The following is a 21,798-nucleotide window of genomic DNA, read 5'->3' as shown; positions in this document are numbered from 1 at the left end:
AGGTGTACAAATATGACCTTCTCCCGCCCCCCCCCACAACTGTATAAAGTTCACCCCTTCTCACCATCCCCTACACTGATGACTATAATTTGACCCCTTCCGCCCACCCCCCACACTAAAAATCTTACGTTCCCCCCTTCCCCACCAGTGTAGCGCCTGCTTTTCCCAGACAGCTCTAGAGATCGTGGTGGGCTCATGTGATTCCAGGTATGTGTATTTTAATTTATTAATTTACATATTGAAATGCAAGTCCCAACGCCCAGTGGTGGTTCCACCACGGAGCCTCGCTGCCGCCAGGAGGATTGGGCTCCGTGGCGGGTTTCTGCCAGAACGATCTTCTGGCACCCCACCCCGCCATGCAGACCGATGTCAGGGGCCCTATAAAATCCAGTCCATTATTTTTATATTGCACCTCCAGCACCAGTGCAAAAAGACCCTATAAAGCTATCAATGGAGGCCAATATTGGAAGAAATAATTGCACCAAGAACTGGCCTTGCTTTATTGTTTGCACCTGGTTTTCAACTTTAAGTAAAGGAATAAGAAATTTGCTGCAACAATAAGCTATTATGAATTGCTACCAGATTATCCCAGTTGTTCAGTCACAAAACAACAACAATTTGCATTTATATAGCATCTTGAAACTTTTAAAGTAGTAAAGCGTTCCAAGGCACTTCACAGGAGCAACTGTTAAACGAAATTTTACACTGCGCCACATAAAATGATATAGGACAGGTGACCATAACCTTGGTCAAAAAGGAAGGTTTTAGAGACCGCTTTAAAGGAGGAAAGAGACGGGATGTTTAATGCCAGTTTAACAACATTTAATTGTTTTGAAGAAGTCAGCAAGTGTATCCTTATACCAACTGGCACTTTGTTAATTTATAATTTATATTAGATGAAGATTACAAAATAAAAAAAAACACATTCAAAATGGATAAAGTTTCAATAATTGCAGAAAATGCTAAATATTTTGAGTTTTTATATTGCGTGTTAAATCTGCAATTTTTTTTTCTAACAAGGGAATGCTTTCAATTCAGCTACAATTTAAACTTATGTTACCAATAGCATTTTGGAGTGTTTGGCACAGGGGGTTATTGCTAAGCAAATATAAAATACAACCATTAAACATTCTGTTTACATAACATTTTTCCAATATGCTTTGGTTATAGCACTATTGAGTTTGAAGTTTAGTGCAGAAGACAAGTCTGAAGCATTTGCATCCATCTTCAGCCAAAATGACCCAACTCGCCTCCTCCCGAGGTCGCCAACATCACAGATGCCAATCTTCAGCCAATCTGATTCATTCCACGTGATAGCAAGAAAAGGCTGAAGGCACTGGATACTGCAAAGGCTGTGGGCCCTGACAACATTGCAGCAATAGTACTGAAGACTGTGCTCCAGAGATATCCGCGCCCCTAGTCAAGCTGCTCCAGTACACTACCACCACTGGCATCTACCCGGCAATGTGGAAAATTGTCCAGGTATGTCCTGTGCACAAAAAGCAGGACAAATCCAACCGGGCCAATTACTGCCCCATCAGTCTACTCCCAATCAGCAAAGTGATGGAAGGGGTCGCTGATACTGCTATCAAGCAGCACTTTCTCAGTAATAACCTGCTCACTGACACTCAGTTTGGGTGCTGTCAGGGCCACTCAGTTCCTAACCTCATCACAGCCTTGGTTCAAACATGGACAAAAGAGCTGAACTCAAGAGGTGAGGTGACAGTGACTGCCCTTGACATCAAGGCAGCATTTGACTGAGTATGGCATTAAGGAGCCCTAGCAAAACTGGAGTCAATAGGAATCAGAGGGAAAATTCTCTGCTGGTTGGAGACATACCTAGCACAAAGGAAAATGGTTGTGGTTTCTGGAGGTCAATCATCGGCACTCCAGGGCATCACTGTAGGAGTTCCTCAGGGCAGTGTCCTAGGCCCAATCATCAATGACCTTTCCTCTATCATAAGGTCAGAGTGGGCATATGTGCTGATGATTGCACAATGTTCAGCACCATTCGCAACTTCTCAGCTACTGAAGCAGCCCAACATCCAGGCTTGAGCTGATAAGTGGCAAGTAACATGCGTGCCACACGAGTGCCAGGCAATGACCATCTCCAAAAAGTGAGAATCTAACCATTTCCCCTTAACTTTCAATGGCATTACCAATGCTGAATACCCCACCATCAAAATCCCAGGGGTCACCATTGACCAGAAATTGAACTGGAATAGCCACATAAATGCTGTGGCTACAAGAGCAAGTCAGACTCTGGGAATTCTGCAGCAAGTAACTCACCTCCTGTCTCCCTATTGCCTGTCCACCACCTGCAAGGCACAAGTCAGATGTGTGATGGAATACTCTCCACTTGCCTGGATGGGTGCAGCTCCAACAACACTCAAGAAGCTCGACACCATCCAGGAAAAAGCAGCCCGCTTGATTGGCACCCCATCCACCACCTTTAATATTCACTCCTTCCACTGCCGACGCACAGTGTACTATATATATGATGCACTGTAGCAACTCGTCAAGGCTCTGTCGACAGCACCTTCCAAACCCACAACCTCTACCACCTAGAAGGACAAGGGCAGCAGATGCATGGGAACACCACCGCCTGCAAGTTCCCCTCCGAGCCACAAACTATCCTAACACGGAACTATGTCGCTGTTCCTTCACTGTCGCTGGGTCAAAATCCTGGAAATCCCTCCCAACAACTGTTAGTGTACCTACACCCCAAGGACTGCAGCAATTCAAGAAGGCAGCTCACCCCCACCTTCTCAAGGACAATTAGGGATGGGCAATAAATACAGGTCTAGCCTGCGACGCCCACATCCCACGAACGAATTAAAAACAAAAGTGGCGGACAATGACCATCTCCAAGAAGGGAGATTCGAGCCAGACATCCCCCTGGACATTTCATGGCATTACCACCAGCTAATCCCCACCACTGACTAGGAACTTAGCTGAACTAGCCATATAAATACTATGGCTACAAGAGATCAGAAGTTGGGTATTATGCAGCGAGTGACTCACTTCCCGATTCCCAAAGACTTTCCACCATGGACAAGGCACAAAAAAAACAGGAAAGGATGGCTTAAAAATAAGGAGCAATTACAGTGTGAATGTAAACTAGCAAGAAATGTAAAAACAGACCTACAGATCTACAAATAAATAAAAGGAAGAGAGTAGCTAAAGCAGACATTGGTCCCTTAGAGAATGAGACTGGGAAATTAATAATGGGAAGCAAGAAAGTGATAGAGACTTTGAACAAGTATTTTGGATCTGTCTTCACAGAAGACACGGAAAGCATCCCAAGTATGGTCGAAAATCAAGGGGCAAAAGGAAGGAAGGAACTTAAAAACAATCACCATCACTAAAGAAAAAGTACTAGGAAAACTGATGTGACTAAATGCTCAGAAGTCACTGGACCTGATGGTCTGCATTCTAGGGTCTTAAAAGAAGTGGCTGCAGAGGTAGGGGATGCACTGGTTGTAATCTTTCAAAATTCCCTACAGTAAAACAAGGTGGCGTCCTTGGTGGCAGGGGGTGCTGGCACTTCTCTAGGAAATCTGTGCCCCACGGAGGGCCCCTAGCAGTAAAGGCTGCACCTCCATTAATACCACCCCTGCCCTCATTCTCTGGCGCTGGGCCAAAAAGGTGAGGGAACCCTGCCTCGACCTCTGAGCCCCCGGCAGTGCGATTCAACGGCGACCAGGCTCAGGGACGGGGATACAGCCTCCAAGAGCTGCCCGCCAATCTGCCGACAGCTCAGCAGTATCGGCAGCGCTACCGGAGCAGTGGCCACTGCTGGTAATGTGGGAAGCCTGAGACCATGCCCAGCACCAGAGCCCCGGACCAGAGGTGAGTGAGGCTGTCACCATGGTCAGTCTGGCAGGCCCCTTCAATGGTGGGAGTGGGGTGGGGGGGTAGGGGCAGGTAGGAGAGAGAGGAGAGAGTAGGCGATGAGGGCAATTGGGGGTGGGTGGGGAAGCATTAATGGAGGTGCAGCCTTTGCTGCCGGGGGCCCTTGTGGGTGACAGATTTCCTACAGAAGTACCACCACCCTCGCCCCCAAGGAGGCCATCTTGTTTCACTGGGTGACCTCCCTGCTTAGCGGAGGCACACCGCGCACCCCCCCACCCCTGCCCCCGCACTGCTGGTTTAATTCCGGCGGCAGTGGGAAGAGGCCCTTAAATGGCTACTGATTGGCCACTTAAGGGCCTCAGTTGGCCTCGAGGCAGGAAGGCCATCGTCGGCCTTTCCCTCCTCCAACTTCATTGCAGTGCGATGGGCCCTCTGCCCCCTGCCTTATATCGGCACCCCCACCCCCCCCCCCCCCACCCTGTTTACTAGTCCATCTCCAGGGGACCCATTAAATTCCACCCAAAGAGTCTGCCAAGGGCTATATATAGGTTAAATGAGTGGGTAAAAATTTGGCAGATGGAGTATAATACTGGCTATTTCCCATCACTGAGACTTAATCTGACCATATATTTGATTCAGTCTCCTAGGAAAAAAGGGAAAGATGATAAAGAAAGGAATTGCTATCATATCAACCAGATAAAAACTGTGAGTGTGTAAATCTGGCACTTGTATCATTTTGGATGGAACTCCAAAACATCATTATCTTATGAGGAAAAAAAACAATTAATTGTGAGGAATCTATGCTATGCTGCATTTCATCCTCAAGGTGGGGAGTGTAAAAAATGTGGATTCTGTCATTTTTATTGTTTTATAAATTTTATGTACTTTTCTATATATACATTTATATGTTTTGCATAAGCTATCAGTAAATGAAGAGTTAACTTTAGCTGTGCATCTTACTCAGAAAAAATGCTGCTTATACAGTTTGAGTCAACCAGGATTACTTTGGCAATCACAAGGAAAAGAACAGATATAAAAACTACGTAACAGGCTGTGAACAAAATGTAACAAAAAGTCTTGCCGGAAATGTATGATCTAATGGACCTCAAGGTTACAATGGATTGTTTGTATACATTGTTTTGCGCCTGTGACCATTATTAATGTACAAATAGAAGTACTGACAAATGAAATGGCAGGACCAATCAAAACAGTGATATGTATGAACCGACCACAGGTCGCACAGGAGGAGCCACTAGCGACAAATAATAAAAGGACAGACCTGGAGGGGTTCAGTGCACAGATTTGAAGAAGCCAAAGGGAGAGACAAGAGGAGTCATGAGCCATCTGTGCCACGAGAGCCAGTGGAGTGTAAAGGCCATCTGAACTCGGATATCGACTGCCTTGGATTTAAGTATTGCTTTTAGCCTTAAATCAACCTGATAGCACTACATCAGGTGTGTCCTTGTCCAAATTCTTATTGTCTGGCCAAAGAACAAATTATGAGAAAGATGCTAAATCATAAGTCTACTTTGGCAGGAAGAATAGAAAACCAGAATGTTATTGAAATGGAGACACACTGGAGAATGCTGCAGTAGAGAGGGATCTGGGTGTCCTTGCACACGAATCACACAAATAGTTAGCATGCAGACATAGCAAGTAATTAGAAAGGCAAATAGAATGCTGGCCTTTATTGCAAGTGGGATAGGGTATAAAAATTGGAAAGTCTTGCTACAACTGTACAGGGTGCTGGTGATACCACACCTAGAGTACTGTGTACAATTTTGGTCTCCTTAAAGAAAGATAAACTTGCATTGGAGGCAGTTCAGAGAAGGCATACTCAATTGATTTCTGGGATAAAGGGCTTGTTTTATGAGGATAGGTTGAGCGGGTTAGAAGAATGAATCTTATTGAAACATACAAGATTCTGAGGGGGCTTGACAGGGTAGATGCTGAGAGGATGTTTCCCCTCATGAGGGTATCTAGAACCAGGGGGCACAGTTTCAAAATAAGAAGGCTCCCATTTTAGACAGAGGTGAGAGGAATTTCTTCTCCGAGAGTTGTTAATCTTCAGAATTCTCTTCCCCAGAAAGCAGTGGAGGCTGGGTCATTAATTTAGCCTTGACTATATTCAGACAGATTTTTCATCTTACAAGGGAGTAAAGGGTTATGGGAGTCAGCAGGACTGTGGAGTTAAGGCCACAATCAGATCAGCCATGATCTTATTGAATGACTCAGCAGGCTCGAGGGGCCAAACGGCCTACTACTGCTCCTATTTCTTATGATCTTATGTCAGGAGTGTGATGCAACACTCTTCACTTACCCGGATGAGTGCTTCCTAATACCACTCAAGAAGCTTATCACCTTACACTTAAGTAGCCTGCTTAATTGGCACCCATCCACCACCTTAAACATTCACTTCCTCCACACTGGCGCACCATGGCAGCAGTGTGTACCTTCTGCAAGATGCACTGCAGCAACTCACCAAGGCTTCTTCAACAGCACCTTCCAAACCCATGACCTCTAACACCTAGAAGGACAAGGGCAGCAGGGTGCATGGAAACACCACAACCTGCAAGTTCCCCTCCAAGACACACACCATCCTGACTTGGAGCTATATTGCCATTCCTTCGTTATTACTGGGTCAAATACCTGGAATGCCCTCCCTAACAGCTCCGTGGGGGTATCTGCACCACACGGAGTCCAACGGTTCATGAAGGCCACTCACCACCACCTTCTCAAGGGCAATTAGGGATGGGTAATAAATGTTGGTTTAGCCAGCAATACACATTCCATGAAGGAATTTAAAAAAAACATTTTAAACATCTTAATAGACTCTGCCACAAACACAGAAAATGAAAGGAAAATGATTCATATTTTGAGTGGGTACGAAAAGGCAAACATTATTGTATGCAATATGTTCCACCTGGTTAAACACTGCTCATTTTCTCCATTTAGGTTCACAAGTGTTAGTGTACGAGCACAGCTTGTACTCTACAGCTGTACACAGCTCAGGCCACTGTTTAAACTCAAAACAACAATCTACAACTGCCAAAAAAGCCCCAAGATTCCATTTAAGATCCCTGCCTGCAGACACTATTCCAAAAAAAAACAAAGCAGATTGTTCGGTTTCCAACACTCTTCCTTCAGGCAACAGGAAATGGGAAGAAAATGAAAATGGCATTGCGCCATATTGATGACAATTATTTAGTTTAAAATGATTGCTGAAATATAATTAGCTTACCTTTTCCTTAAAGAAGTCCCTCTCTTCCAGTGTTAGCGTGTCCGCTTTGGCGATGACGGGGACAATGTTTACCACTTTGCTCAGGCGTCTCATGAATTCTATGTCTAAAGGTCGAAGACTGGCAGAGCGGGGGAAAAAAGATGCATTAATAAAGCTTCGAGCACATGCATTTTCGAAATGCACTTAAAAGCCAAGAAAGGAACCTTATATTATGTTGATGACTAATGCGTGCTCATCTTCTATGTTTTCACCCCACTTCTTGAGTTCAGCTTCCAAAGTTTTCACTTTGAATTTCAATTGTGGGAGCATCTCTCAACTTTAGAAATGAGAGATTTTTGGGATATAAAATATTAACTGTACATCTTGAGAACATGGATTTCTTCAAAGATAACTACAGTAGTGGATGAGTGTCAATTTCCTGGTATAGGTCAAACTGTCTTTGATAAATACCTCCAATGTGGGATTTTTAAAAAACTTGAGAGAATGAATGCTTGCTTTCGACAGCTTCAAACTATAGCTCTAGCCAATTTAGACACACTTTTGAAAATTTCATTTGTATATCAGAATTTTTCACGTGCAGAAGACTTTAACAGACATATTGTACTGTAATAATGGCAGAATGTTTTAAAAGAGACTGAAGGTCAACAGGAAAACCATGTTTCTGTAATGGCTGCAGTATCACTAGAAATGGTTTCCTTTCACCACAGCAAACTGATTAACCAGAAAAGGACCAGGAAGTGCACACAAATGAGCTGAGCCCTTTTGTTAAAGTCCCAAAATGATTTTGGCTATTATGCACCTCCCCCAGAAAATAGCTTAATTTTTGCCTGAATACAAATTAGGTCAGATGATCATGTGACTAAAGGAAGGGACTTTAAAGCTGAAATTTAATAGTTCTAATGGCTAATTTCCAACTTGCAAACATCAAAAGGGGAGCCAGATACTGTTGAGACAATGCCGAGAGTCTTATGAAAGAAAAGCCCTCAAAGTTGATGCATCTAGTTATGATTTGAGTACAGCATATTGACAGTCTGTTCCTAGCATATCCATTTAAATAAAAATGTAAAGGTAAAGAGGAACTGGTGTGCAAATTAAGGTAGCATGTGCTTTCCAATGAGTGAAGGATACACTTGGTTGCTTACGTTTTTGAGGGCAAAATACCTCTTGGTAATAAATGGGGCACAGTAAAAATGTCAAATACAAGATATTCCCATTTTGCTAGTCGCAGAGCAGCCTGCATGAAGGCCCACCATATTATGTCTCCAAATGGAAAAGTATTGGTCAGCCTTAAAAACCATCTATCGCCATGCAAAATAGGTAGCTTCCTCCTTTGCAGCAAATTTTTACCAGTGTGTGCTCGACATGCAGAAGGTTACCATGAAAAGAATCAGTCTGCATTTATACAGCTTTCTGACTCATTGCTTAGATGATCAAGTCAAGGTTCATCAAGAAACTTAAGGATCACGTATCCAGAAACTGGAAATATACCAGATAGGACATGCTACATGATTGCCACTTCCTGGGAGACAACAGCTAAAACAAACTGATGGCAATGCTGGTGTAAAACCATCATTACAAAGGATTGCACCAACTGTATATTGACTCAGCCAAATACAGAACTGCTGGATACCTCACCAATCACATTGGTTTTGCCTGAAAACTTACCAAGGCAAGTATATGTGAGATAGCTTTTGATTAGCAACAGAATTAATTACAAGGTAGGAAATATGTTGAAACTATTTTTAAGACTGTTTTGAACAGCAGTAGTTGGATGTGGGTGGGGCAGTACTCCAGACTGAATCAACTCCCTCCCCCCAACCCTCCCAAAAATATGTAGGAAAATTCTTTTGAAGGGACGAGTGCAAGAAATAAAGGGAATTAAAAATCAAAACAAAGTTGATAAAAGCATTAAAATTTTACAGTAATTGCATGTAGCAGTCAGCCTATGGCAGTACATTTGTAAGATTATTGGTACTGCAGGATTAAAGAATTTTTAAAAAATGGTTAAAAAAAAAATGTAGCTCTGGCATGGCTGGTGTACCACTGCAGGAATTGTATGCAACCCTTTCCTTTTCTTCCCCTCCCCTAAAGAAATCTCAGGGTAGCATTTAAAAAAGATTTACCGTCCAACCCACTACCTCTGAACTTCCTTTACGTAATATGTACAAACCAAAGGGAAAGAGTTACTGAACAACTCAAACAATAGACTTCCGACAGTTGGAACAAAGCTGAGAGCTAACTAGTTTAAGAGGAAAAGTGAATGCCTTATATTAACCTCCAAGTGCAGCAGTATGACACAATATATAAACTGTGTCCAGAACTACACATGTAATCTTATAAACTATACTACTCTCAGGGACTTGAAAAGCTGACTTCATGAATCATATTCTATTTGATGAAAGTCTTACTTCCTTGGCTTTCCTACTCTTATGCATCCTTTGGGTTGAACAAGGGTCAATAGCCAGCTGTCCAGTTTTGACTCCCAGCCAGTCACAAAAAAATACAAGTCTATTAAAAACAATTACTTTTTGTACATAGTTTTCTTCAGATGCATCTGCAATATTTGATCACATCTCTGAACGCTTTCAGTTGCAATGCGTAACCTAGTTTTGAACCCCCCCTCCCCTTTAAATAACCTGATAATCCATGAGATCAGAAAGAACTTCTTGGAGGTTTTATTCTTTATGGAAAAGTATCTAATTGATAATATTCCATAAATATGCCCACTCACCACCTTATGTTCCTTGCCTTTTAATTTCATCATGGTATTGTAAGATAATGTAAAGTTTTGTGCATAGGAAAGAAAGTAGACAACAATACTTACTCCATGAAGGTACTGAAATAGCTACAGTTAAGTTGAAAAAGACCTAGGACCTCAACACGCTCAAACAATAGAGTCACACTTAACAAAGGCAATTGAATGTTGAACTTTATGGGAAAAAAAACAGTAAAATACAAATGTGGAGAAAGCTGTGGTAGATTGACTAGAGCACACCTTCAGTTCTATGTCCATTTTTGGTAACCAAAACACACAGAAAACATTTAATTGCTGGAGGAGTGCAAAGAAAAACAGATGTTTTGATCAAGATTCTTAGAAGGCCGATTTATGAGGAGAAACCTTGGGCTTTTTAGTCTTGAAAGGAGGCACCTAGGATGTTATTTTGTAGAGTTAATGACATGGAAAAAGTAAAACTGGAAAATTAAATTAACTATATTTTTGGAGTAGCAAAGAGGGACACAGTAAAAGACAAGCTTAGAACTGAAATCAGGGAGTCTTTCTTCACACACTGTGAGCAAAAGGGGAATGTACTCCCAGATAAAACAATGAAGGTGAAAACCCAAGCATCATTTAAGAACCAGTTGATGCTACAATGAGGGAACTTTAGGGTCATTCTGGATGGATGACCTGAGATTAGTTGGCATTCCTCATCCGCAATTACCTTTTGATTTATTCAACTTTGACTGAGCATTTAATAGTTTCATTCCATGTGTGTGAACTTGCCAAATTATTTTGTTTGTGGAATGTGGCGCATTGGCATGCAAAATATTTCATTTAGTTCAATATTATTGTTATGAAAGTGCTTCTGTTTTTTGTTAAAAATATTTTTTTGAGGAATTCATAGTCAAACTAAAGAAATGTTGGATCAGTTTTTTTTCCAAGAGGGTCATCAAGAGGACACTGAAAGAACTGGTTTGGCAACAACGTTTACTGATTGCCACATGATTCTAACTAAAAATGGAACAGAAACCCTGGTAAACGTGGAAGATGTGTGCAGAGAAGTGTCAGTTGCGTGCACCTTGACAGGACAGAACCCCAGCTCTGCCCACCCTGTTGCATCTCTTTAAAAAGCCTGCAGAGAGAATTCCCAAGGAAGGAGAGAAGACCACAACCCAGCTCAGCTTTCCAGCACCTCTCTAAAAGACCCTGAGAAGTCCACTGTGTCAACTCATCTCATCTTCTGTCTTTGAAGAAAAGCCTGATAAATTAATTCTCAATGTCGCCTGAAAAGAACTGATCTAAAAGATCCCAGTGACCTGTCTATATCTACTCGGAGGCCAGACTGTATGCCAGTTTTGGAACACAACATATCTCATCTACTTTCTTCAAAAACAAAGTAGTATTCAGCCCAAGTGTTTTTTTGTCTGTAACAGAACTCTGAACAAAAATCCCTTTTATTTTTCTGGTTACCGGTGTATATATGCGTGCGAGAGAAAGACAGAGAGAGAAAGAGAGACACACCCTCTCTCTGAGAGAGTGTGAGTGAGACTTAAGGTAAAAAGGGAACTTTAAAATTTCAATCTATCTGTTTCTGCTTTCCTTCTGGTTTTGGTTAAAAGGCACTTAGAACAATTACATGATGTGATCTGATTAACATGAAGGTACAGTGGAGAAGACTCAAAAACATAATTAATACAGAGGCTGCACATTACAGGTTGGAGAAAAAAGCTAGAATTAGGGGCAAATTGGACAGGGTTCCAAATGCTAAATTGTTTAGCCATATCATACAATATTTATTTGATGGGAGAGATTGCAATTGCAGATGCAATTCATTGGTGATGCTCCTTGCTATCTTCATACACACATGGCTATCTTTTATTAAATTTGCATTTACTTCAGTGGGGCTCACAGGGTCCTTTTTTTAAAAAAAAACTAAAGCCTTAAATTTGTGGTTCTTCTATTTGTTCAGGTTCCGATTCTTCTTGTAACCCACACGAGCCTTTTCTCAAACAATACTGACTAAAACATTCTGGTCTCCACTTCCTGTCCCAAATGGTTTTACAGCCCAATACCACATACATAAACCTGTGCCTTTGCCTAATTTTACCTTTCTTTGTTGTTACATACTCAATTAATTGATAAGATTTTTATTCGTAAGCAGCATCTTGGAGGGGAAAGAGCACAAGAGTCAAAAAAAACCTTGTACTGCCACAATCCATTTCCTTTTCAGAGCAAGGCAAGAATTGCTAGTAAAAATGAATATTTAAATGGATGCCCACACAGAATAGTGGACTTAAGAATTCACATGCTGCTATCAACATATAAATGGATATTTTCCACTAGCATGGACCTGAGCATGTTCCAATATTAACAAACACAGGTTTGTTGCTCCTTTATTATACTACAAGCTACCCAATTCATCAGGTAAATCTTGCTCCTACTGTGTGACCAGTCAAACCTTTTGTAAGTGTCTAATCGGAGGTCATTTATGACTCTGTTTTGGTGGTGGGGAATCTTGCCATGACCAGCACACAGAGCCCAGGATTGTCTAACATGCAGTGGCAGCAAATGACCAGCGAGCACATGGGAAATGATCCCCTGTAATTAAGTTGTAGTCTGCACTCCAGAGAAAGCAAAAGCTAACAGAACTTTGTCAAATATGCATTATGCGCTGTAAACTGCATTGAAATGAATCGGTGTCAACAAAAATGCAAAGCTATTCTTTCTCCCCAGATGTATGAAAAGAAAAATCAGCAATGTATTTTGAAGATAGCACCTCTTTAAGCAATTAACCTATTAAGATCTACAAAGCTTCTATTTTGTAGCAACTGGTTAGGACACTATGTTCAACCGATTCATTTCCATTTTGAGCCACAATATCTCATTTTAGCATGACAGATGCACAGACCACACTGTAAATACACATGGGGGTGATATGCCATTACACACTTGTGCTTATAAACATACCTTAACAAGCTGACTGTTGATGAATCATAAGGTTTCCTACATCTTGCATATTTTCCCCCAATATGTTACAGTTCCTCATTTGATTTGCATCTGGAACAGTCTCAGATTTTCCCCAACTCATAATACAAACCAAAGCAGAAAACACTTGACAACATTCAGTGGCTCAGTCAGTATTTGTGTAGAGGACAGACAGCTTTTCAGTTCAGGTGTGGACCCTTCATCAGAACTTGAGTTTTGATAAAAGGTCAACACCTGAACTGTGAAGCTTTCTGTCCTCTACACAAATGCTGACTGAGCCACTGAATGTTTCCAGTGTTTCTGATTTTCAACGCCTGCAATTTATTTTTTGTGCAACAACTACAACTTGCACTTCTACAGTGCCTTCGACATGGTAAAAGGCCCCAAGCCACTTCACAGGAACACTGTCAAACAAAACTTGACACTAAGCCACATAAGGAAATATTAGGGCAGATGACCAAATGCTTGGTCAAACAGGTAGGCTTTAAGGAGTGCCTTATAGTAAGAGAGGTAGAATGGTGGAGAGGTTTAAGAAAGAAATTCCAAAGCTAAGGTCCTTGGTAGGTGAAGGGAGGGCAACCAATGGTGAAGCAATTAAAATTGGGATGCTCAAGAGGTCTAAATTGGAGGAGTGCAGATATCTCCGAGGGCAGCAAGAGCTTTCAGAGAGAGGGCGGGGGGATGCCATGGAGGGATTTGAAAACAAGAATGAGAAATTTAAAATCAAGGCCTTCTCTTAACCAGGAGCCAATGTAAGTCAGCAAGCACAGGGGTGATGGATGACTGGGATTTGGTGTGAACGAGGACATGGGTAACAGAATTTTGGATGATAGCTTTAAGGAGGGTAGAATGTGGTCAGATCAGCCAGGAGTGCATTGGAATAGTCAAGCTAAGAGGTAACAAAGGCATAGATGAGGAGCAGACGAGCTGAGAGGGGGCCGAGTCAGGCGATATTACAAAGATGGAAATAGGCAGTCTTAATAATGGTGCGAATGTTATCAGAAGCCATCTCTGGGTTAAAATGACACCAAGGTTGTGAACAGTCTGGTTCAGTATCAGACAGTTGACAGGGAGAGGAATGTTTAAAAACTGGAGTTTGTGACAGGGACCAAAGGAAATGGCTTCACTCCTCACAATATTTAATTGGTGGAAATTTCTGCTCAACCAGTACTGGATAGTGGACAAATAATCTTGCAGTTAGGGACCGAAATTAATAAGAATATTTACTTCCAACGTCCTAGTTTTCAATCTGGTCAGCTGTCATACCCCATACAAAATTATTGGCCAAGGTTTTATGATTTTGTATCTAGAGAGAAGGAAAGATTTGTATTTTTATAGCACCCTTCACAACTTCAGGATGTGCCAAAGCACTTTACTGCCAATGAGGTCATTTTGAAGTGTAGTCATTGCTGTAATCGAAGAAACGCAGCAGCCAATTTGTGCACAGCAAGCTGCCAAAAATCCCTATGTGATAATGACCAGATAATCTGTTTTAGTGATGTGATTGAGGGATAATTATTGGCCAGGACACTGGGGATAACTCCCCTGGTCCTCTTCGAAAAAGTGCCATGGGATCTTTTATGTCCACTTGAGAAGGCAGGCAGGGCCTTGGTTTAACATCCCATCCAAAAGATAGAACCTCCAAGAGTGCAGCACTCCCTCAGGACTGCACAGAGTCAGCCTAGATATTTGTGCACCTAATGCATTTATTACTAGATATTATCCAGCTGCCCACCCCTGGAATTTAAGAACTTTTCATTTGTCTAATATATCATCATGTCTGCATCTTGTGTTCCCTAAAACTAGCCTCCATTTAAGATTACAATATTTATAACAGTAGATAACAGAACAGGATTTACTACTACAATGCCTGCACTAAAAATGTGCCTGTTTAAATGACATGTTTAGACTGTCTGTTCCAAGCTGATTTTAAACTGCAAACCATAAATAATTTTCACATTGAAGAGCTCAATAGATCAGCTTACAGGTATAAGTCAGCAACAGTTTCTGGCAGGAGATGATCACCAGACTGGCCCACCTATAGACAGTATTCCCATGATGTATTTCATGTAGGAGAACACAATGTTTCCACATCGATGCATTGTGATGCTTTTTGTTGGTTGCTTTATCAAATTTAGCTCAAAACTGATTAAAATCTCCATAGCAGTCAAATGCTGGGGAATGTTGACGAGATCAAGTTTACAAAGTGCTACTTACAAGTGAACTTCCATACCCAATAAGTCAGAAAAAAGGATTTCATTTATATGGCAACTTTCCCGACCCCAGATCATGCCAAAGCACTTTTCAGCCAATGAAGTACCTTTGAAATGTAGTCAAATTGTAATGTAGGAAACATGGCAGCCAATTTGCACATAGCAACCTCCCACAAATGAAAGTGTGATAATGACCAGATTATTTTTTTTTTTACTGATACCAATTGAGGAATAAACAGTGGTCAAGACACCTTTGAAATAGTGCCATGGAATGCTTTACGCTCAACTGAGGGTTTAACATCTCAACCAAAAGACGGCACCTCCAAAACTGCAGCACGCTCTCAGTACTGCACTGCAGTGTCAGCCTAGATTTTTATACTCAAGTCTCTGGACTGCGACTTGAACCCACAACCTTTCGACTCAGACAAGTGTTACCCACTGAGCCATGGCTGACATTGTTAAAATGACATTCATTTGGAAACAGGAAGGCATAGTTTCTGGGAGTTATCACTCAGCGGGGCAGTAACCTGTTTAGCTGCCAGCCCCACGACCAATCTCTGAATACAGAAAGCAAGGATAGGGACAGAGGCTACCTGTCCAGCCAGAACAAAAGGAACATATGGTTTAGGTCAGCTTGAAGAATCTGGATAAGGATACAGATACAGGAGTGGGGATGCTCTCTTTAAAAGGTAGTATTGACTTAGTTCCTCATTAAATTGGCCATTGTACATTGCCCCTAGTGTAGGTAGGTGGTAGGAGAATGGTGGGGATGTGGTAGGGAATATGGGATTAATGTAGGATTAGTATAAATGGGTGGTTGCTGGTCGGCACAGACTCGGTGGGCCAAGGGGCCTGTTTCAGTGCTGTATCTCTAAATAAAAATAAATAAATAAAGTTACATTTAGTTTTACAACATGCATAGAAATCAGGGACTTCTCCCTAATTGCTAACCAACAGCTTGCTAATCATGCAGTGCATCCTGCTAGTTAAAATTAGTGTTGTACTTCTTGCAAGATTAAAAAAAGTAACTTTTTGCTGCAGTCTGGCTTTAAGTGGACTCGTTTACATCTTCTGAAACTCATCCAAGTGAGCTTGAGTGATGAATCCCAAGGCAGAAACTCCTAATTTGCTGGTTGGGACTACACTCAACTGTTGGACCTACTGGATGCATCTCAATTCAAAAGATTTGCCTTGTGCATGAAGTACATTTTGCTTTTAACAGACATCATCAAGACAATATACTTTTAACAGATACCATCATTAATATGCTCACAATCCAAAAGTAGTTCATCAGTATCAAAGTAGAAGGGCAAGCAGTTTACTTCAGCAGTTACTTTAAATTTGTTAGGAACAACATTTTCTTAGATTAGTAATCAATAAAATGAGTTGGGAGCCAAGAGGTACATACGAGTGTCCAGTCGGAGCAATGAAGTATATACAACAATGCACTCTCGTGTCCTGGATCCGTTTCTTTCTATTGACAGTAAGTTCTTCTTTCAAATACGTTTCATACTGATCATTAATAAACTCTGTGATTGGCTGCCAGCTAAATGGAAAATTGGAAATAGAAGATGTAATTAAACTGACCAAGCAGAAATATAACTACAGCAGAGTTATCAAAGCAACTATTAAACTAGATGATTTAGAAGGCAAAATTAAAAACAAAAGTTCAGATTTGTCTTGAACTTCCAAAAGGGTCATGTTCTTTGATGTGGTTACTTTATAGCTGTATTTTTATTTTTCCTATAAGGCGGCATGTCAAGTTGTCAACCGTGAAAGATGATTTTCAGATTTTCATTTGTTTATACAATGGCCAGCTACTTTTCAGGTGGAAAGCTAAAATCCTATTCAAAAACCTTACATTTGTAGGTATCGTATTAAAACAGAACAAAATTAGATAAAAACATTAACTCCTCAAGAGGACAGGTTATAAAGTTTCGAACAGCTATTTGGCTTTGTGTTTTAAAGTCAGTTGGATGTTTGAGGAACTTGCTACATATTAAAGTTTCTTGGTGGGATGTTGCATTCAACATATCTGGATGTCAGCAGCAAGTAACATTGATGAGAATTTGTTGAAAGAAGCAGCGAAGGAGTAGTGCAACGTATCAGACAAAAAAGGGCAACTGCATAAGGACCTAACGGACTTTGCTCATTCTCAGAGCACAACAACACAATAATGTAAAAGCAAAATACTGCGGATGCTGGAAATCTGAAATAAAAACAAGAAATGCTGGAGCCACTCAGCAGGTCTGGCAGCATCTGTGAAAAGAGAAGCAGAGTTAACGTTTCGGGTCAGTGACCCTTCCTCGGAACTGACAAATATTAGAAAAGTCACAGGTTATAAGCAAGTGAGGTGGGGGTGGGGCAAGAGATAACAAAGGAGGTCTAGATTGGACCAGGCCACATAGTTGACCAAAAGGTCACGGAGCAAAGGCAAACAATTCGTTAATGGTGTGTTGAAAGACAAAGCATTAGTACAGATTAGGTGTAATACACTGAATATTGAACAGCAGTAAGTGCAAACCTGAAAAAAAAAAGTGGGTAAGCAAACTGATCAAACTAAGATGAAATGAAATAAATGCAAAAAAAAGATGGTAAAAAATGTAAAAAAGAATGTAAAAACAAGGAAGAAAAAATAACTAAAAATGAAAGTAAAATGGGGGGCTGTCATGCTCTGAAATTATTGAACTCAATGTTTAGTCCGGCAGGCTGTAGTGTGCCTAATCGGTAGATGAGATGCTGTTCCTCGAGCTTGCATTGATGTTCACTGGAACACTGTAGCAATCCCAGGACAGAGATGTGAGCATGAGAGCAGGGGGGAGTGTTGAAATGGCAAGCAACCGGAAGCTCAGAGTCTGCATTGCTATATGCGATGACTGGCAGTGTTTGCTGAGCCGAGTTTGTAGTTTTCTGGCTTTTAAGACTGTCAGAGAGGAGACAATTTGGGTTTGTAGATTGCTGCCTTCTAAGCTTTCTGCTGAGATGCAGAGTTTAGTTTAAACAAGCATGATGTGCGGCTCCGCTCTGGTAAATGTTTGAAATTGCAGATGACTATTCTGTTTCGGACTGGGCTCCTGTCGGATGTGTTACTGAGATTAGTTGCTAGATTTTAAAGTGACTCAACAATTAATGCTATTACTGGGTAGCTTTCAGATCTGGGCCATTCATTACAACAGATAGATTAAAGCACAAATTCACTGGATAAATAAGTCAGTCTGCAATGTGGGAAATATTCTGCATGATTTTGGTGAAGAATACTGATCCAAAAATATAATATTGGAGTGCAGTCGGCTTCAATAACCGTCTTGCATTACATTCAGTGCACCTCAATGAGGTGCTATTTATTTATCATCCTTTTTTTTATGCATTCATGGGATGTGGGCATCGCTAACCAGGCCAGCATTTATTGCCCATCCCTAATTGTCCTCGAGAAGGTGGTGGGGAGCTGCCTTCTTGAACTGCTGCAGTCTATTTAGGGTAGGTATACCCACAGTACTGTTAGGAAGGGAGTTCCAGGATTTTGACCCAGCGACAGTGAAGGAACGGCGATATAGTTCCAAGTCAGAATGGTGTGTGACTTGGAGGGGAACTTGCAGGTGGTGGTGTTCCCAGGCGTTTGCTGCCCTTGTCCTTCTAGTTGGTAGAGGTCGCGGGTTTGGAAGGTGCTGTCCAAGGAGGCTAGGTGCATTGCTGCAGTGCATCTTGTAGATGGTACAGACTGCTGCCACTGTGCGTCGGTGGTGGAGGGAGTGAATGTAGATGGGGTGCCAAACGGGCTGCTTTGTCCTGGATGGTGTCGAGCTTCTTGAGTGTTGTTGGAGCTGCACCCAACCAGGCAAGTGGAGAGCATTCCATCACACTCCTGACTTGTGCCTTGTAGATGGTGGACAAGCTTTGGGGAGTCAGGTGGTGAGCTACTCGCCTCAGGATTCCTAGCCTCTGACCTGCTCTTGTAACCACGGTATTTATATGGCGACTCCAGTTCAGTTTCTGGTCAATGGCAGCCCCTAGGATGTTGATAGTGGGGGATTCAGCGATGGTAATGCCGTTGAATGTCAAGGGGAGATGGTTGGATTCTCTCTTGTTGGAGATGGTCATTGCCTGGCACTTGTGTGGTGCACAATGTTACTTGCCACTTATCAGCCCAAGCCTGGATACTGTCCAGGTCTTGCTGCATTTCTACACGGACCGCTTCAGTATCTGAGGAGTCAGGAATGGTGCTGAAAATTGTGCAATCATCAGCGAACAACCCCATTTCTGACCTGATGATTGAAGGAAAGTCATTGATGAAGCAGCTGAAGATGGTTGGGGGTAGGACACTACCCTGAGGAACTCCTGCAGTGATGTCCTGGAGCTCAGATGATTGACCTCCAACAACCACAACCATCTTCCTTTGCGCTAGGTATGACTCCAGCCAGCGGAGGGTTTTCCCTCTGATTCCCATTGACCTCAGTTTTCCTAGGGGTCCTTGATCCCATACTCGGTCAAATGCTGCCTTGATGTCAAGGGCAGTCACTCTCACCTCACCTCGAGTTCAGCTCTTTTGTCCATGTTTGAACCAAGGCTGTAATGAGGTCAGGAGCTGAGTGTCCCTAGCGGAACCCAAACTGAGCATCACTGAGCAGGTTATTGTTAAGCAAGTGCCGCTTGATGGCACTGTTGATGACACCTTCCATCACTTTACTGATGATTGAGAGTAGGCTGATGGGGCGATAATTGGCCGGGTTGGACTTGTCCTGCTTTGTGTGTACAGGACATACCTGGGCAATTTTCCACACTGCCGGGTAGATGCCAGTGTTGTAGCTGTACTGGAATAGCTTGGCTAGGAGCACAGCAAATTCTGGAGCACAGATCTTCAGTACTATTGCCGGAATATTGTCAGGGCCCATAGCTCTTGCAGTATCCAGTGCCTTCAGTCGTTTCTTGATATCACGTGGAGTGAATCGAATTGGCTGAAGTCTGGCATCTGTGATGCTGGGGACTTCAGGAGGAGGCCGAGATGGATCATCAACTCAGCACTTCTGGCTGAAGTTTGTTGCAAATGCTTCTGCCTTATCTTTCGTACTGATGTGCTGGGCTCCCCCATCATTGAGGATGGGGATATTCGTGGAGCCACCTCCTCCAGTCAGTTGTTTAATTATTCACCACCATTCATGGCTGGATGTGGCAGGACTGCAGAGCTTAGATCTGATCCATCGGTTATGGGATCGCTTAGCTCTGTCTATCGCATGCTGCTTATGTAGTTTGGCACGCAGATACTACTGTGTTGTAGCTTCCCCAGGTTGACACCTCATTTTGAGGTATGCCTGCTGCTGCTCCTGGCAAGCCCTCCTGCACTCTTCATTGAACCAGGATTGGTCTCCTGGCTTGATGGTAATGGCAGATTGGGGGATATGCTGGGCCATGAGGTTACAGATTGCGGTTGAGTACAATTCTGCTGCTGCTGATGGCCCACAGCGCCTCATAGATGCCCTGTTTTGCATTGCTAGATCTGTTCGAAATCCATCCCATTTAGCACGGTGGTAGTGCCACACAACACGATGGAGGGTATCCTCAATGTGAAGGCGGGACTTGGTCTCCACAAGGACTGTGCGGTGGTCACTCCTACCAATACAGTCATGGACAGATGCATCTGCGGCGGCAGATTGATGAGGACGAGGTCAGGTATGTTTCCCCTCGTGTTGGTTCCTTCACCACCTGCCGCATACCCAATCCAGCAGATCTGTCCTTTAGGACTTGGCCAGCTCAGTCAGTAGTGGTCCTACTTGGTGATGGACATTGAAGTCCCCCACCCAGAGTACATTTTGTGCCCTTGCCACCTTCACTGCTTCCTCCAAGTGCTGTTCAACATGGAGGAGTACTGACTCATCAGCTGAGGGAGGGCGGTAGGTGGTAATCAGTAGGAGGTTACCTTGCCCATGTTTGATCTGATGCCATGAGACTTCATGGGGTCCAGAATCGATGTTGAGGACTCCCAGGGCAACTCCCTCCGTACTGTATACCAATGTACCACCACCTCTGGTGGGTCTGTCCTGCCGGTTGGACAGGACATACCCGGGGATGGTGATGGTAGGTGTCTGGGACATTGTCTGTAAAGTATGATTCCGTGAGTATGACTATGTCAGGCTGTTGCTTGACTAGTCTGTGGGAAAGCTCTCCCAACTTTGGCACAAGACCCCAGATGTTAGTAAGGAGGACTCTGCAGGGTCGACAGGGTTGGGTTTGCCGTTGTCGTTTCCAGTGCCTAGGTCGATGCCGGATGGTCCGTCCGGTTTCAATCCTTTTTATTGACTTTGTAGCGGTTAGATACAACTGAGTGGCTTGCTAGGCCATTTCGGAGGGCATGTAAGAGTTAACCACATTTCTGTGGATCTGGAGTCACATGTAGACCAGGCCAGGTAAGGATGGCAGATTTCCTTCCCTAAAGGACATTAGTGAACCAGATGGGTTTTTACAACAATCGACAATGGTTTCATGGCCATCATTAGATTAGCTTTTAATTGCAGATTTATTAATTGAATTCAAATTCCACCTCCTGCTGTGATGGGATTTGAACCCATGTCCCCAGAGCAATACCCTGGGTCTCTGGGTTACTAGTCCAGTGACAGTACCACGACACTAACGCCTCCCCATGGGAGGCTCTTTTTGCTCCTCAACGAGGTGAGAGTTGGTGAGCAAACACAACTGTATCTTCCTGAATTATGCGGAGCACTTAACAGGCAATCATTAGCAACTTTGAAATTCTTATTAATGATCATCGCTGTTTTGGCTGATGTAATTTTAAC

At 42.7% G+C, this 21,798-nt stretch overlaps 1 protein-coding gene across 7 annotated transcripts in view; it reads right to left on the bottom strand.

The window, feature by feature from the left end:
• LOC137384287 (septin-9-like) overlaps positions 1–21,798 on the bottom strand; it is a 413,392-nt gene that overhangs the window by 36,490 nt on the left and 355,104 nt on the right. For all 7 annotated transcript variants that reach the window (XM_068058100.1, XM_068058094.1, XM_068058097.1 and 4 more), the window contains 2 exons: positions 16,422–16,559; positions 7,097–7,214 (listed from right to left, as the gene is read on the bottom strand). In XM_068058100.1, coding sequence (XP_067914201.1) covers positions 7,097–7,214; positions 16,422–16,559 — 256 coding nt within the window. The remainder of the gene's footprint in view (positions 1–7,096; positions 7,215–16,421; positions 16,560–21,798) is intronic.

This window comes from Heterodontus francisci, chromosome 26, assembly GCF_036365525.1.
Source record: "Heterodontus francisci isolate sHetFra1 chromosome 26, sHetFra1.hap1, whole genome shotgun sequence".
Lineage (NCBI taxonomy): Eukaryota > Metazoa > Chordata > Chondrichthyes > Heterodontiformes > Heterodontidae > Heterodontus > Heterodontus francisci.
The sequence above is the reverse complement of the archived record's forward strand: the minus strand, read 5'-3'. Positions and strand labels throughout refer to the sequence as shown.